Source organism: Eulemur rufifrons, chromosome 19 (genome assembly GCF_041146395.1).
Source record: "Eulemur rufifrons isolate Redbay chromosome 19, OSU_ERuf_1, whole genome shotgun sequence".
Lineage (NCBI taxonomy): Eukaryota > Metazoa > Chordata > Mammalia > Primates > Lemuridae > Eulemur > Eulemur rufifrons.
This window is the reverse complement of record NC_091001.1, coordinates 78,183,674-78,201,682: the sequence shown is the minus strand read 5'-3', so window position 1 is coordinate 78,201,682 and position 18,009 is coordinate 78,183,674. Positions and strand designations below refer to the sequence as shown.

The window sequence follows — 18,009 nt, the reverse complement described above, 5'->3', positions numbered from 1 at the left end:
TGCTTGTTTTTGCCTCAAGTCCTTATCCTGTGGCCTGTTTGGTCTCCCCAGAGTCCATCTAGAAGCAGAGCCCTCCTAGTTCCTGCCTTCCCTTCTTCCAAATCACCAGATCCTGATCCTGCATCTCTACTCCTTAGGGGACACTGCTGCCCCCAGAATAGTCCCTGGTTGCTATCTGGTTAGGATCAACCTAGTATCTCTTACTGCTGGGTTCTGACCTTCAGACTGGGCTCCCAGGCACGGAAGGGGACCCTGTGCTGGGACTACTCTGTGCAGTTGGGTTAGTTCCTATAGTGGATGCTGTGTGGGTCACCAAAATCACCCATTAGGACTGAGGCACACATTACCTCAGCTGATGGGACAGTGGGTAGCTGAAGCTCTCAGCTGACTTTCTCTCCTGGAATTACGCTATCAGGCTAAGATTGCTATTTCACCCAAGATTATGTCCTCTCTCCTGGACAGCCCTCATCCAGGGACTGGACAATGTGTAGAATAAAGGCCTAGCCCCCTTGCTTCCAGGTGGGCCTACTTAGAAGGACCATCCTATCTCTAGAGCGCCTTCCTATTAACTCTTACCTGGGCCCCTGACTTGATCCCCTTCCCAGCCAATTGCAATTGCCAAGCTCCCACTGCTTGTGTCAGCATCCAGCAACAGGGAAAAACTTACAGAGAAGTAAATAACATTCAGATAAATCCAGTTACTGTAAAGAAGATAATGTCACTTTATTATGTCCTTCCTCATTGTTTCTAATGTCTCTTGGGTACTCAGGGATGGGGCTTGGGCCCCTCTTCTTTTTTTCTTTTAAGTTTAATAACACAGATGACCTTGGAAGGAGCCAGTTTGTCCAGTTCATTGCCGTGTTAAGTAATCCTCAAAATAATGTTAGCTGGAGAGCTTCAGTCAGGAGGGCTCTAGTGTGTCCTTCAAGGAAATTGAAGATTTGGAAATCATTGCTTATAAAAACCTATCAATTGGGAGACATTTGCATTATCAAAACATTGTTTGTTCTATAGAAGGATTTACTGGGGAGTTCCTTTAAATTGCAAACTCTCTGGCTGAGAAGAGAGGTGGCTCATGTCTGTAGTCCTAGCACTCTGGGGGGCTTGAGGCCAGGAGTTCTAGACCAGCCTGAGCAAGAGCGAGACCCTGTCTCTAAATAGAAAAATTAGCTGGGTGTGGTGGCACATGCCTGTAGTCTCAGCTACTCGAAAGGCTGAGGCAGGAGGATCTCTTGAACCCAGGAGTTTTAGGTTGTAGTGAGCTATGATGACACCATTGCACTCTAGCTGGGGCAACAGAGCGAGATGCTGTCTCAAATTAATAAATACACACATAAATAAATAGTAAACTCTCTAGGTGAATGGAAAATATAGTGTAATTGACTCTTCTTTTTAAAAGACAGGCATTGCATAAAGCAAATTATAACTGTAGGTTCTTTACCTTCCCTTGATTTTTCAGAGCTTGAGTGCAAGATGATTCCGAGGGCAGGACTGCCTTCTGAGGGCACAGTCTGAGCAGGGCCAGAGGGAGAGGAGAGCTAGAGAAGAAATCTAGTACCAGTCTGTAGTCTCCAAAGCCTGGGTAGCGGTTTTGGTCACACTGCTAAAGCTTTTCCCTTTCCTTCTGCCCAACACATGGCAGAGTGAAATATTCACTATCTTCTAATTGTTTTAAAAAAAGTTATCTATATTATTGATTTAGGAAAGCTACAAACATCCACCCATTTTGCACAGATGATTAGTTTATTGCTAGAGCTACACCCTGAATTTTAAAATACTACAAAATCAGAGGAAGGGGAAAAAGAGAAATCAGAGATGGTCAAAGCTTTTTTGCCTAATGAACTTGTTGAAATGAGAGGAGGGTTAATTATTTAAATTCAAAAGAATGTTAATTTTTTTATTTATCAATTAAGATCTTGTTCTACATTTAACAGAGACTTAAGAATTTTTGTGTTCTTTTGAAAGCTGCTCAGTAATTATAATAAACTTGCTTTCATCTTGGAATGAAATAAAAATAGCCTTTCTCTTTTCAAGTGGTTTTAAATCTTTGTGCTTTCGAAAGCATAGATCTATGTGGTAACTTTATTACAGGGAATATCTTCATTTATTGGCCTATTGTCTTCAGCATTTACCTAGAGGGAGCTGAGGCTTCAGTGTTAAATGAAATATGAAGTCGGTTATAGATGGATATCCAAAAATGTTAAGCTTTACATCACAAAATTTTGGAATGCTCCTTAAAAATACATCCAAGTGGTTGAGATTATTTGAGTACTCCCGAAACTTATTGTATTAGGCTCAAGGAGTCAGAATGAAAGGGCTGCTTATAAGTTGTTTGGTTAAACTGCTCACTTTATAGGAGAAGACTCGTAAGTCAGGAAAGGTGAAATGACTTCCCTGAATCCACATGGCAATTCAGAGGCAGATCTAGACTAAAACATAAGTCTCTTCATTCCTTCTCCAGTGCTGTGTCCTCTACCAATCGAATCACATCAGTACTGTTCATTTGGGGGTTTATAGGCTCACCCTGCTCTATGACCCTCTGTTTTTCACGTGAAAACTTAGTCTCTGAACCGAGCCATCACCTTCTTGAGGGCATGTGCTCAGTCTTCAACTTCAGGATGCAGCTCAAATCTCTGTTCCTCCTTGAAGCTTTGGAGCCTACCAGAGTGGTTTTTCTCTATTTCCTCTGTCTTCTGCACTTTATGACTACACTATTTTTTTCTTCACTATTATTTGAGAATTTACCAGGTGGCCTGTATGACCATTTCCTCTGTTCTACCATTGAACACCCAATCTCTGGTGGATTCTGTCTGTCTCTGGCTTCCTGCCTCCTTATTCCTTACCCACTGCCATTCTTGGCCGTTCTTTTCTCCACTTTGGACTATTCTGGAGTCCCCTACTTGGTTTCCCCTTATTTCCTCCTGGCTTTCCCTTGCCCAATCTAGATTACTTTTCTTGACAACTTTCACTATGTCACTCAAATATCTTCTGGGCCTCCCCTTGGCCAGTCCAAATATCTACAAATGTCTCAGCCTTGCATCAAGCCTCAATCTTCATCTGGCAGACCTAGCACCCACTCTTCCAGCACACTAGACTTGCACTGTCCCACACGGCAGCCGTTGGCCACATGTGTTCACTGAGCCATTGAAATGTGTCCAGTCTTAATTGAGATGGACTACAAGTATAAAATTCATATCAGGTTTTGAAGACTTGGTAAGAAAAAAAGAATGTACAGTATCTCATTAATAATTTTTGTATTGATTACATGTTGAAGTGATAATATTTATACATATTAGATTAAATGAAATATTTTACTAAAGTTAATTTCACCTTTAAAACACTTTTTAAATGTGGCTACTATAAAATTTAAAATCACTCATGTGACTATATTTCGGTGATTATATTTCCACTGAATAGCATCTCCCTGGACAAATCAGACTATTTGTGCTTCCTGAACTTGCCGCACACCTTCCTGCCTTCACTCACACTGTTTCTACCATCTGGCACATCTCCAGCCTTCTCTGTTGGTCGGATTCTACCCTTGGTTAAAGGTCCATCTTAGGTACTACATACTTTATAGATCATGTCTTCATCACGAAGTACACTTGCTTTCTCTCTTCAAGTGTGGTAGTTAAGAGTGCAGATTACAGAGCCAGACTGCCTGGGTTCAAGTCAAAGTTTCATTCCACACCTGTAAAATGTATGCAATCTGTAAAATCTATAGATTGTTTTAGATTAAATATGAAAATGTTTACATAATACTAACATGTTTACATAATACTAACTCCAGCACAAGAAAAGAACTCTATAAGTAGTTTTAATTCACAGCTGCTCACTGTGAAACCTTTAGTCTACCTGTGCTACATCTAATGACAACTGCACTTTCCTGGCAGGTGATAGGGATAGGTGGGTTCATGACTTTGGAATTGATTCTTCTATTTGTCATGGGTCACCCTTAAGTTTGTAACATGCCTGTGACTTGTCCCTGACTTGTGACTCTCCGCTGATTATACATAGGCATGAAAGGGAGAGTAAACACTAAATATTCCCGCTTGGTACCTTTCTTTTGAGCTCCATCTCTTATAGGCCTCACCTGATAGCCTTTTAAAGCAATGATTTTAAAAAACCCTTCTATTAAATATTTCAACTCTAGGAAGCCACTCTGCAGGGTTTTCGTTTGAGCATTGATTTAAAAAAATTCAGGCAATTGGAACTGTCCCATTGGAAAGTACAATTTGAGCGACTCTCCTCCAAGACAGCCGTTCCAGAACGCCCAATAAGCTGTGAGGAGTTTCTGACTTATCATGTGAACCAAGATGTTAAGAAGATTCCTTGGATAATAGATTTTCAAAGTCATTTGTGCAACAACTAAATTAAAAATATAAAGCCTCAGAGGAAAATGGTAAACATATCTAAGCCCTTACTCAAAACCCATTTAAAGTTTTCTAAAGAAACAAAGCAAAATAACCCAATTTCTATCTCCTAAACTAAAATTCTTCTGGCAATAATATAACATGACAAGAATAACTCTGGTAAATAAAACTACATGTTGAATTCTCCCCCGGGAATGTCTGCATCATCTGTAATGATTTCTCAAAAATATTTTTCAGAAGCAGAGAATATTATGTTGTCAGGGCAGTGACACTGCAGATATGCTTCAGGAATCTCTTTCATTATAAGCTTCTCTTTCCTGACACTTAAAAACTTTTGTGTGTGTGTGAGTGTGTGAGCATGTAAAAGCTGGGCTGCAACTATATACCACACACATTTAATTAATCTGAGGATGGGTTTTAAGTGCCTTCAATCATTGGCATGTATGCCTTGACTTTGCACTAACTCATCCACTCTGGTAGACACCAATTTGTGTGGTTGCCTGGACCAAAAATGTCCCCTTCTCTGGAAGCAGCTCATTGCTGCTTACATCATGGTGGAAGAATCTTGCTGAGTGAGTAGGTGGAGTCTATGCTGAAGGGTGCCTCAGCCAATCAGATTTTCTCTCTTAAGAATTTGAAACTTAAAGGGACAGAGAAGTGGGGTCTTTTGAATTGACTCATTGTAAAGGTGGTATCTACAGAGAAGTTCCCTGATCTTTTGCAAATATGCCAGACATTCTCTTTGGATCTTGCTGGCATACTTCTACATCCTTATCCTTCTATTAAGTTCAGCTCTTGTGATTAAGTTTGTCAGAGTTGATGTCTGGTGCTTGCAAATGAGAAAAGCTTTAACTAGAGTCCCACTCAAGGTTTCCAGGGTGAAGTAATCTACTGTTCCACTGACAGTCCATAACACAGACAGGGCATATGTTATGCTGGTAGGCAGTGAGAGGACAGAAGGCTTTGAATCGTGATTCCCCAGTGGCCTCTCTAAGCTGGCCAGGACTGAGCTTATGGGATAATCATGTTAGCCTGGCTGCCCCTGTAGAGAGTGAGTCTTAAAGAACTACGACTCAAATGATACTTCCGCCAAAACTTTGTTACTCTGGCTAGAGGGAATGGCTCCCTCCTCTGAACTCTTACCTTGTTTATAATCTTCATCTAGCTTTTATCATCTTCTGCATTCCCTGCAGTCATCTGAGAACTAGTCCTCTTTCTCCTATGTCTGGAAGACTGTAGCTCCCGGTGTGCAGGGGTGGGTTTCTTTGGATCCTGCGTGTTGTCCTGTGCATTTCAGTACATGGTCCCTGAGTGGTCAACAAGCCTGACCTGAAGGTTTTCTATTAATATGTGTCCAGCCTGAGACTTAGGGGTGGGGAATGGGGAAAGGAAAGGACCCAGAATGGGCCTGGATGCTCTAGCTGGGCAGACAGGACTGAAAGCAGCCTATAATCAGGTGCTAGGAGGTATGCTTCAGAGGCAGCTCAGCCTAGGCTGAAAAGGCCAGAATATCAGACTCCAGGCAATAATGAGCTCTGCTGTTTTGAGATTGTAACTTATTCACCTTCCAGGCTCAGAAGACCCAGTGGGTCACTTTCTCTAATTAACACCTCCCAGGAACAAAACCATTCCATCAGGCTTACCTCTTGGCTGATAATATTTACTGCTCAACCTCATATATGGGCTGTGGGTTTTTCAGTCTTCTCTGCATCATCAGATGGTTACAATAATGCCTTGTAGTTATGTGAAACCTTTATTTCCAAGTACTTTTGGCTCTTTTGTCTCATTTGTCTTCACCACAGCCAGCCCCACTAAGTGACAGGAATCATTATACCCCTTTTACAGATAGCACAGAGGTTTTACTGCTAGCCCAAACCTACAGTGTAAATTAGGGAAAGGGGACCTGGTGCCAGAACCCAGGTCTGCTTAGTCTTTGTCTTGTTGATCAATTCAGATAATTGGGAGCTGTGTTGGCCCCTACCCTGTCATATCTGAGCATCCCCACCCCTCTGGGCTCAGAAATGCTGTCTGCTGCTGCTCATGAGGTGGGATTAGGAATCCAGGAGTAGAGAAACTTCATTGCATGAGAGTCAAGGACAAATATCACAGCAGCAAGGGATCAAACCTTCAGTCTGAAACTTGAGTTTTATTTATAAATTGGGCTTTTCAAAATTTGGCTCTGGTGGCATTGAAGAGCCACAGTTCAGGGCCACATAGAGAGCAGCTGTGAGTGGTTTCCTGCCTAGGAGGGGGTGTCATCTCCCAGTGAGGCAGAAGCTGGGAGTAAATGAGGACCCTGTGGAGAAGCTGCTAGAAGCTGCCCACCAAGTTAGAGAGCCCACCTGCCTGGTGGGTGGGATTATTTTAATTCCCTTCTTAAAAAAAAAAAAAAGCTGGGTGGGAAATTTGCTAAAATCTGCATTAAATGTGATTTTTCTCTAACCAAGGGAGCTGCCGGAACAAAGCACATATGCTTCCATGGAGCCAGCCCTCTTGGGTCTGGAAGTGAGCAGCAGGGCTTCTCTCCACCGCTGTGACTTAACTGGCTTTAAAACCTCATGTGTAAGATGAGAGTTACACATGACCAACACACCATTTGGTGCAGCTACTCTGGGAGATTATAATTTGGAAAGAGACCTTTGGTGCCTCATTTCAAGACAGGAAAAGAAGCCAATTGAGAGGCTTAGGAAGAAGATAGAGGTGGGTAAAGGAGCAGAACTGGAGCCCTGAATTAATCTCATTTACTGCTTTTGAAATAAAAACAGGTAAAAAAGAAAAAATCCCAAGGAGTTATTGCTTTCCAAGGCGGGAGTGAGGTCCAGTGCCAAAGGGATCTGCGTGTGAACCTTTTTGGCTCTGAGATTTTGGGAACTCTGTGGCTTGTTTTGTTAGTGTCCTGCTAGGGGCCCTCATTTACTGTCCCCACGACAATGATTTTTATTTAATAAAATCTGATCCTTCCTAAGCTTCCCTCAAAGAGTTTGTTTATCAGCACAGCCAGGTTTAAGAATTGCTTCAAAGGCATGGCTGAGAGAGCTAAGTCAGAACTGAGGTTCAAGATCAGTCTCTACCTTAGGCTTTTGGTTTTGGGGGAGCTTGTGGGTAGGATAGGGAGAAGAGACATGAAATTCTTGAATTCTGGGATTTTTTGGCTGGCCCAGCTTCAGGGAAGGTGGGGATAGGGCCAAGCTGACCTACTTGCAAGAGCTTGGTAGGCTTCCCTCTGTCTGTGGGCTCTTTCGTGGGGGCTGGTACCGGGTGTGCTGCACTAGAAACCAGTCTGTTCCAGTTCAATCTGCCTTGGTGGATTTTTTTTTTTTTTTTTGAATTAGTGGATCTTGTGCTGGGGATTGATTCTTCCTTACTGAGTGAGTTTAAAACAAACAAAAATGCAAACAATCTAGATGGGATATACTAACATGGGTAAACGTCAGGTTTTGTTTCTCTGAAGCTGAGATGTCTGCTATTTCCCATTCAAAGTATAGATTTGGAGCCTGCAAATTCTAGGACCTGGATGCTGACATATCACAAAGAACTCCCTCTACTACCCGTAGCACCCTCTCACCTCCTCATTTTCTAGGATGGAGATTTTTAAAATGACATTTAGATATTGTACATTCTAGCTAATGTACATACTTCCTTTTTGCAGTGGTTTATTCCTTTTTAGCTATCTGTGCAGTTTAATCTTCATGTAGTTCAATAAACATATTAATCATACTACACCCAAAATTCTGGGACTCCTGAGTTTGAGTAAGACCTCTTGAAGTGGTTCCCACTCAAGCACAATGATTCAAAACTAAGGTAGGGAGGGAAGATTTTGCCCCCCAGGGGGCATTTGACAAATATCTAGAGATATTTTTGGTTGTCACAATTTGGGAGGGCAGTGCTACTGGAATCTAGTGGTTAGAGGCCAGGGGTGCTGCTAAACATCCTACAACGTACAGAACAGCTCCCACGACGAGGAACGATCTGACCTCAAATGTCAGTAGTGCTGAGGGTCAGAAATCTGCTCTAGCAGAAGAGGCACACATTGTGCAAATGGTTACATTGTGGTGGTATATGTGCAAATATATATATAAATATAGGATATCGACATCAGTATGTGGAGGGGGAAGCTGGGGCCGTGGGCAGGGTGGGCCAATGGGCATCAGAGAAGGCTACAGGGGGAAGTGACTCCTAATCATGGTTTTACTTAATGCCTTTGCAACCAATCATCAAAGAATGGCTCTTATTGAAAGTTTATTAGGCAAGAACTACATATTGGGATTTTTTATTCTTTCTGTACAACCCTCCGGGTAATTTAATCAAAGATTTCTGATGATTTTATGTCTTCTCTTAAAACAGTATTTCCCCCACAGAGCCCGGAAGAGGCATGAAGAGGGAAGAATTCATTCAACCTTATTCTTTGCTTCTCAGCAGGAATCTCTAGTCTACTTTAATCTGTGGTTCTTCTGCTAGGACTCCTCTTTCCTTCTCTCCTCAAGGTTCAGTTTCCTAACCCTTGGCCCATGAAGCCTTCCATCTTCAGTCCACAGTGATTGATTCATTCTCTGAATTCCTTAGAGCCTGTGGCCTTTCTCCACACTTTCTCCAGTCTCTTAGGTTTCTCCCTGGCCTCTGGACTCCTCAAGGACAGGAACCTCACCCTTCATGTGTGTATCCCTCTATAACACTGAACACTTTTCTCCCCTGATTTCCACTGAAGTTGAGAGGAAGAGGAAGAAACTAAGGAAAGATGTCCGGAGACAAACATCTTCCTGTAACACTAGACTAATGGATATACACATTTTATCTTCCCAAAGTCTCTGGATTATATCTTTATAATAAAGTCTAAAAGTTTAATCTCTGTTCAGTAGGTACAACATGCAAAAAACAAATTGCCAAAATTATTATTAGCATTTTCTTACTAACAGATTTTTCAGAAGCTGTTTCCATATCAAGCAGATCAACCTTTTTGTTGTCATAGAGACAAAGATCTTTATATAACCATGGGCAAGGTGAGATTTTTTTTTTTTCTCTCTTCCTCCTTCCAGTTGTCTGAAACTAATAAGAAAGAAAAGGAAATTTTTTAAATCATTTTTTTCCCCAATTAAAGCAAGTAAAAATGTGAGAGACTATTTTTTGTATCAAATTTTAGATTTTAAATACTTATGTTTTTAATAAAATATGGAAGGGGAGGAAAGATTTCAATGATACCATTTTCAAAATTTGCAAGCAGTGCGCTTGACAGTGATAAGGAGTTATAATCCGTGTACCTGTTTTTCTTCTTCTTAAACCAAATAGTGAAGTTCAGATGGAGGACTTAGATGGCAGGGTTACTGAGTACTGAGAGCATAAAGTGACATTTATTGAGAACTGGTGATGAATTCTGAGGTGCTCTGTGGTACCTGCCTTCTCCAACCCTCAGAACCTGGAGTGCTCCCTTCTCTCTGCAGAGCCAAATACCGTGGATGAGTTAGTGCAAGACCACCTCTTCTCCTGGAAGCCTTATCTCATAATTTAACCTCTCTTCTTTTTGGGAATTTCTGATAACTTGTTATTCATAGTATTTTTCCTCAGGACTCAGAACTATCTGTACTCTCTATAAGATTAACCCTTCCCCTGTGTTCTTAGACTGATACCGTCTCCCTACCCCACTGAAATCTTTCTCCAACAAATACTATTCCTCCCTCATCCCATGTGTCTTCATTCTGTCCTTCATGGATTCCTTCTTCTCTTCCTCTTTGAAAAAAAAAAAAAAAAAAACTTTTCTGAGTCCTGCTTATTTTCTGTCTGTCTCTGAGTTTAGGGTTTTAATTTTGTGACTTTTTGCAATGATAAATAGGTGTTGTGTATGTGGGTTGAAGGGGATAGGGAAGAGAAATATATGGCACAAGGGGGTTTAAAATATACTTGCTCTCCAAAATTATACCTCCATGAAGAGCAGTGCCTTGGTTCCCAAACTTGAGAGTGTATCAGAATCAGCTGGGGAGCTTGTTAAAATACAGACTGCCAGACGCCACCCTCAGAGTTTCTGATTCAGTAGGTTGGGGCTGGGCCTGAGAGTATACATGTCTAGCAGTTCCCAGATGATATTCATGCTGCTGGTCCAGGACTATACTTTGATAAACATCACCTTAATGTATCAACCCTCCTATTGCTTCATATGTACTTGTCATATGGATGTTGGTGTCACTGTGTTGTACCCAAAAAGTTATCATGTTTTGGCCTAGGTAGACTCCACCCCCGTAGGGCTCTCATCTGAAAGACGAGGTCATCTCTCAATCATCCAGTGCTCAGGAAACATGACCTTATGCTAGACAAGGGTCACCACACCTGCCTAAGAGGTCTGACTATCGAGGAGAGGATGCTCCTGGTGGTGGGTGGTGGATGCTCAGAACCTCCTCCCCAAACCAAGTCTGCCCTATAAAATCTTTTTGAGGGGTCCTAGACTTCTCTAAATCATGGTGTGGGGCAGCAGCAAGAGAAAAGTGTTTTTTTGTTTTTTTATTCTGTTTAGCCTTTTCCAGGGAAGAGGCCCCCTCCTGAGCTAGCATGAGTGCAGCAGCAGGAGCCGTGGAGAAATCTCAGAACCGGGACTTGGCCTGCCCATTCACACCCCTCTCCTGAAACAGAGGTTCTTCACTCAGTGCCAACTTCAGAGAAGCTGGGAGTATTTTTTTTTTTTCTAAATTAAGGAAGAGATAATTTTCTTACAAAGACAAGCAAATATAAAAAGATAATTATTAGATAAAGTCCTGAATTGCTACTCAATAGCTGTGAGACCTTGAGCAAGTTATTCCATCTGTCTGGATCTCAGTTCCTTCCAGTCTGCATGATAAGTAACAGGCGAGCAAGGCAGGCTGTTAGCGGCACCATCATTCATAAGAGCAATGCGGGAGGCTTGTCAGGGAAGGACAAGGGCTGGAACTTGGAAGGCAGGTTTCATTGTTTGTGGATTGATTGAAACAAATTCTATCAGCACGGTCGTCACTTTCAGGGAATGGAGCTGACAGGATAATTAATGGAAACTAATTAATATAAACCCCATACACCCTTAAACTGTCTCTCTAAACCACAACTATTCCCAGAAGGCCATTAACTCTTCCACAGGGAGAAGCCCAGCACAGCTCAGAAGGGAGGGCGAATCCCCTCTATGAAACAGGCCCCTGTCAGACTGCTGGGGGCTCAAAGGAAATGGGGGAGGGGTGGTCTCCTTTCATCCCCAGTAGAATTCCAAAATTTCTAATGGTTAGAACATAATCAAGACCTCCATCAGCCTGGTGCCTTTTGACTACTTTTGGGGTACTCTTCTCCTCCCTTTTCTTTTCTTTTCTCTTTTAACAAAGATCATTTATTGACATGTAAATTATATAAAAGTCGCCCATTTAAAATGCACAAGGCAGTGGTTTTTAGTATGCTCACGTGCAACGATCACCACAATCTAACTTTAGAAAGTTTTCATCACCCCCAAAACCCACACCCGCTGGTTAGCAGTCATCCAGTTTCCCCGCTACTCCCCCCAACCGCTGGCAACTACCAACCACTTTCGGTCTATCTGGACATTGCATATAAAGAGAACATATGTGGTACTTTGATCTCAATGGAAGAAAGGAGGCCTGGTGGCACTCTGATACGCTAGAACCAAAAGGCCCGCGTTCCTTGGCCCCATCACTGCAGGAAGCAACTTCCTCCACCTGCTTGCAGATGCGCACATTCCTACAGTCACGCCAGCGAGTGTGCAGGTGGTGGTGGTGGTGGTGTGCCAGCAGTGGACACAAGGCCTTTCGCCGATTATACAACTAGGCTAAAGTGCAGAGACATCTGGATACGGGCAGAGCTCGCTAAGATGCAGGTGGACGCTGGGTACAGGAGGTGGGCGCTGGGTAGGGGAGGTGGGCGCTGGGTGGGGGAGGTGGGCGCTGGGTGGGGGAGGTGGGCACGCAAGTAGTCCCAGTTAACAGATCAGGTCATCCCTGGTCACAGGGCCTCAGCTGAGCTCGCCATTCCTAGAGGACCACAGGGTGCCAGAGCCCACGGTAACCTACACCGACCTAGCTGGCCCAAGGCTCAAAGACCACGTAGGACGTCTCTAGCAGAGACTGTTGCTGACTGAGGAGCGTCACATTCATGTTTCCTTCCAGCACCGGCAGAGAGAGGCCTTCTGCTGAGGCTTCTGAGCACTTCTACACCCCCTGCTGCGGCCCCAGCCCAAGGGCTGGGCTGCCTGGGGCACTGGATGGCAAAGTCAGCCCCCAAGCTTTGGGTTCTCATCACCCTAAAAGGTGGGGAAGTTTGTTAGGGCGAAGCGTCTTTCTCCAAGCTTCCAGGCAAAAGGGGCCAAAGAGTAGGGAGGGAAGGTGGCCCGGAGCCAGTGAGGGTCCCGCGTGGAGGGGGCCGCGGCGGGAGCGCCGCTACTCACAGTCGAGTGAGGCCGACTCGCGGGCCGGGGCAGCGCAGGGCGCCGTCGGGCGCGCAGTTGCAGGGCTCGGGGCAGCGCGCCCCGCGCAGCGCCAGTGTCTGCGGTGGCGGTAGCAGGAGCAGCAGCAGCAGCAGCGCCGGCAGCAGCCGCAGCTCCAGGGACGGCCGCCCCATGGCCGGTGAGCCTGAGCGCGGGCTGCTTCGGCAGGACCAGTGTCCTGGAGCCCCCGAGTGCGGCCCACACCCCCTCTCCCCGCCCCTTAGCCTGCCCTCCACCCCCCTCCCAGTGCCTGCCCGCCCCTGCCCTTCCCCCTTAACTCGCCTCCTGCTGAGTCTCTGCCCTGCCTTGACTTGGGGCAGTAGTCAATTGACCCCATCCTCTTCTTTCTGCTGCTTTCCCTTGTCCTGTCCTGTCCTCTACATTTGCAGATGGGCCTAGTTATAGGAAGTAGTGATGTAATGGCAAATGCTTTGGTTTACAGGTGGGGTGTTCTGAATTCTCCTGCTCTGTTGCAACCATTGACTGTGAAGTTGAGTGAGTTGTGGTACTTCCTGGCACTTCTCTTATTTCATCTGTGAGAGGGTCAGATGGATACTGGCTGTACCCACATCAGAATGGGTTAAAGTGCCCAGCTCGGGTGCTTCTCCCCTTCATCTCCAACCCCTAATCCTTTCCCCTTCTCCCCCAACAAGTTCCTCCACAATACAAATGATTTTCATCCTCCCAATTTACCCAGTAATTTCTCTGTATTTCTCTTGGTAGTAACTACTTTCTTCCTTACAGTATAGCTATTGAGGTTTGTCTTAGATCTCTACTATAGGTTGTTAAGTCTTTGAGAGTAAAATTCCTCTGGCTTCTATGTGGTAAATTCTCAATAAAGATTTGTTGCATGAATGAATGAAACAAAACTGCTGTGATATATGCAGCAGCTGCCCCAGTGGAAGGCCCAATATAGGCTAGACCCTGTGACAGGTGCTCTGCCTCACGTCATGTCCAAGCTTCACATCGAACTAGCAGAGTGTTTACAGTGAGGAAAATAATGTACTGAGAGGTATGTGGCTTCCCTGAAATCCCACAGTTTGTGGGACCCTGTTTGAATTTATGTCTATCACCCACTCCCTCTCACCAATGCAAGAAACTTCTATATGATCTACATACCAAGGGACTTGGAAAGGAGACGAGATTTTATGGTAACCATGGGAATGCATAATTTCTCCCTCTTTAATTTGATCATTAAATTCTTTTCCTTCCTCCCAGGACTCTGTTTAGACTAGCAGTCTTGCTGGAAGCAGTGGACTTTGAGAGCTGGGAAGGCATCTAAGGCTCTAAAGACAGGAAGCGTAAGAACAGTAAGAACAGATTTCTTTCCTTCTGAAGCCACCTCTCAAGGGCAGGCTCCCTCAGTCACCAGTCTGTAGTCTCTTGCTCAAGGAGGGTAGATTATTATTATTTTAAAAACTCAATTGGCTTTGCCCACATTGTGCTAAAGGGCACAAAAAACAATGCTTATGTCTATAATATTGTCTTCTCTGGATCCTTGTCTCCAATTGCTTATCTGATGACTCCTCACCCTTAAATACCTCTGCATATACTGTTCTCATTATTTGGAATGATTTTCTCTTCTTTTTTTATTATTCCATTAGGTAAACTCCTGGTTGTCCTTAGAGACTCAGCCCACTGGCATTTCTACTTTGAGCCTTCTCAGACTCAACCTAGTTGAGTAGTTGTGGCCTCAGCACCTGATTCTGTAGCCTGTAATAGGATACACTGTAATTACGGGTTTAATTAATTAACTAATATTCATCTCAGTTTCACAAGGGTATGTTATAGCTTCTACCTCCCAGTAGGTGCTCTCTCTCTCTATATGTGTGTATATATATATGTTGAATAACAGAATGAATAAATGAAACCCAGGCCAGTAAATTATCTGAGAAGAGCTAAACAGCCTTGCTTGGTTTATTCTCAACCACACTGGATCTGTCTGGATAAGTGTCCAGTAATTATCTATGACTAGTTTGGGGTCACGTTTTCTCTCCTCTTTTAGTTTTGTCAGATGTTGGTAAGGAAGTTAGGGTAGCACTGGGCTTTTCAAACGTTTCTACCACATAGCCTGATTTGCAGGAGAGAAGGAATGAATAACGCAAAGTGGCTGAATGGCATTTATTTCAAGTCTCATGTTTTATGTGGCTTTTTTTTTTTTTCATTTTTACTTCATAAGATATCTGTTATATAAAAAGAATGGTTTCTCCCACCCACCCCTGAATCTTCAAGAACAATGGATATTCCAGGAAAAATCATTTAATTCTGTACTCCAGTAGGAGGACTGAGCAATCAGGAGACTTGGATTTTCCTTCTGGTTCTATGATCAGCTGTGGGACTTGGTCTTCAGTTTCTTCTTTTGTAGGAGGAAAAGTTGGAGTTCACAATCCCTAAGGCTCTTCTAGCTCTATAAAGCAAGGACGTTGTAAGCAGCTCCTGTAGTATTGCTGGTGGGAGGAATTGGATTATATATATTGACTTATAGTTTGTCTTCGATTGGAAATAAAATCCTGTTTATGAAGTGGTGAGTTCATTTGAGAGAAAGCTCACAACTATAATGAGTTTTTTAAAAATTTTACTGTGTAGATTAATTTCATTTGGATCTTAATTATCACTAGTCAGTTCTTGCAATGTACCCATTATAATAAAATCATATTGATTTGTTTGTTATAATCACAAAAGTTTGTTACAATGGAATTACCTATCCTACTCATTAGTGTGTGACCTACTTAGAGTATTGTTAAATCTGAAGGACTTTGTTTCATGCAGCTATGTTTATAGCTACTTTGTTACAGAACTCCAAAACAGCATGAGCCACAAGGATTGTTAATTACATTTTATTGTCAAAATAAAGTTCATAGAATTCATAAGAAGTTTATCCTACCTTAGAGATAGAAAAATATGGTATCTGATACTATAACTCAAAAATCCTAATAACTCTTCAAAGTTTTAGAATAGAGCTTCTCATATTTTAGGATACAAAAGTATCATTTGCAAAGCTTTAAAAACAAAGATTCCTGGAATTCTTCCCAAGAGATTCTGATTTAATAGATATAAAGTGGGGCCTAGAAATCTGCATTTTAACAAGCTTATCCATGTAATTCTAATGCATGGGGTGCCCACAGCACAATTTGAGAGATACTAAATGGAATTTCTAGAATTGAATTTGCCTTAAGACAAAACTCAAGAATTCTTATTAAGGACTTTGAATGAAGCCTAAGAATTTTGATGCATTTTAAAAGAAACCTGGGTGTGTGTAAGCACATGCATACACATAGTATTTTGTGTGTATATGTGTGTTTAAATGTTTTTAATTTAATTGCTGAGGTTTTTTTCTTTTAAGTAGCAATCAATTTAGTTATTTTAGTTTTATTTATTTATTTTTTTGTGATGAGCAATGTCACAAAATCATGGAATCTATTTTCTTTATGCTTCACCAGATCAGTAGCTCTTGAAGTCACACTAAGACATTAAAGTTGAAGGAAGTTATCAAAATAATTTTTAAAACCTCACATAAAATAGACAGGACTTTCTGATTCTTGAACATGTATGCTGTTAGTACAATAATTGATATTTCTTCCCTCTTAAAAGCAGTGGTTTTACCTTTCCCTTGGGAAAAAAAGGTGAATGAGGGCAGAGAAATAAAAAATTGCATAAGAAAAGAAAAATACAATTACACCTTACACCTCTGAGCTGTTCACCTTGTTACATGGGGTAAAAAAACAAAACAAGCAGAACGAAAAAGACAAGCCCTGAAAGTTATGCTTTGAAATTTCATGCAACCTCTCTGTTGCTTGTCTGGAAATTTCATCTCCATTTCACTGTCTACATAATGTGAAATCAGAGGTGTGATCAGCTGTGCTCCTCTAATGCTGCCCTGGGTTCGGGTGGACTTTAGGAGGAGCTCAAAGCTTCAGGCTGATAGGTGCCTGTGTCCTGGCCCTGGGGCTGGGTCAGGGATTGGAATGTGAAGGTCTGGAGCAGGAGAATCCTCTGAGACTGATGAAGAGAGAGCTGGAGAAGAGGCCTTGCCTTTTTGGTCACGTTGCTAGACAGATGTGAGTGAATTAAGGGCTGCTGTCCTCCTTGTCTCATGGAAAAAGCCCATCTGCACTGGCAGCAACTAGAGAAAAGAGATGAGAAACAGATGGGGCCAAATGGAATCTTGATAGTGTCCTCTGACTCCATGGAAGTGGTCATGCCTGAGGCTAGCTCCACCTGTAGTAGTAATACATCCCCTCTTGCTTAAGCTAGTTGGAGTTGAGTCTTTCTCACTTACAATCAAAATTCTTCATCTCCACTATCAGCCTTGCTGTGAACTTTTTTTAACCTGCCTATTCCCCTGACCCTTTCCCAGTAAGGAGAGAATTAGGGCTTTTCTATTCTTATGTCTGATGTAGGACTCATTATATGTACAGTGAATTTTTCCCCTTTGCATCAGCAGCATTTATCACTGTGCTTCTGGGAAGAAGCAAGTCAAACGAGTGAATGAATGAACAGATGAATGAATGAGGGAATGAGCACACAAAGCGGTGGTGCCATAGAACTGTGTTATTCCTCTTTTTAGAGAAACTGCATTTTGCTAAATAATTTACCAAACATTTTTTTTTTTATTTTGGGGAAGACCTCTTAGTAAACTGAGACTTTGGTTTAGAAATTAAACTTTAAGCTAAAATATTACATAAAGCCAAAACAAGGAAAGAGAGAAAAACTTTCTGAAATGATGATACAAGTCAACAGGGAAACAGGATTTGATTTTTTAAAAAGTGATGTAGAATTACAGTATAAATTCTATGCCATGCTATTTGGCAGTATTTAGGGAAAAGTTATCAAAGCTCAAGAAATTTGGGGTAAATTGCATTAAAAAAGTGAAGTTTCTTTATTAGAGTTTCTCAGAACTTGTAATGTGCATTCTGGGTCTCCAAGAGGGCCGTAATATATGCAGGGGACTGTTGTGTCATTGAGAAACTTTGAAAGTACTGATTGGGGAATATTCTTTGAGAAAATGGATTAATTCACAAATTTTCAGGCACCTGGATTTTATGGCAAAGAACCCCTCCACTGGGCTGGACGCCATCCACATAGCAGACTCCCATGTGTACTTGGTGGTGATGGGTGATTCTTCTCCCCTCCATCCCCTAAAATAGGGACTGAAGGTCTAGAAATTCCAACATTATCAATATATTTCTTGAGGGC

At 42.5% G+C, this 18,009-nt stretch overlaps 1 protein-coding gene across 1 annotated transcript in view; it reads right to left on the bottom strand.

The window, feature by feature from the left end:
* The window catches only part of LHCGR (luteinizing hormone/choriogonadotropin receptor), a 54,052-nt gene extending 41,105 nt beyond the window's left edge, over window positions 1-12,947 (bottom strand). Inside the window, exon 1 of the mRNA XM_069494679.1 lies at window positions 12,775-12,947. Coding sequence (XP_069350780.1) covers window positions 12,775-12,947 — 173 coding nt within the window. The remainder of the gene's footprint in view (window positions 1-12,774) is intronic.
* Window positions 12,948-18,009: the final 5,062 nt, after the last annotated feature.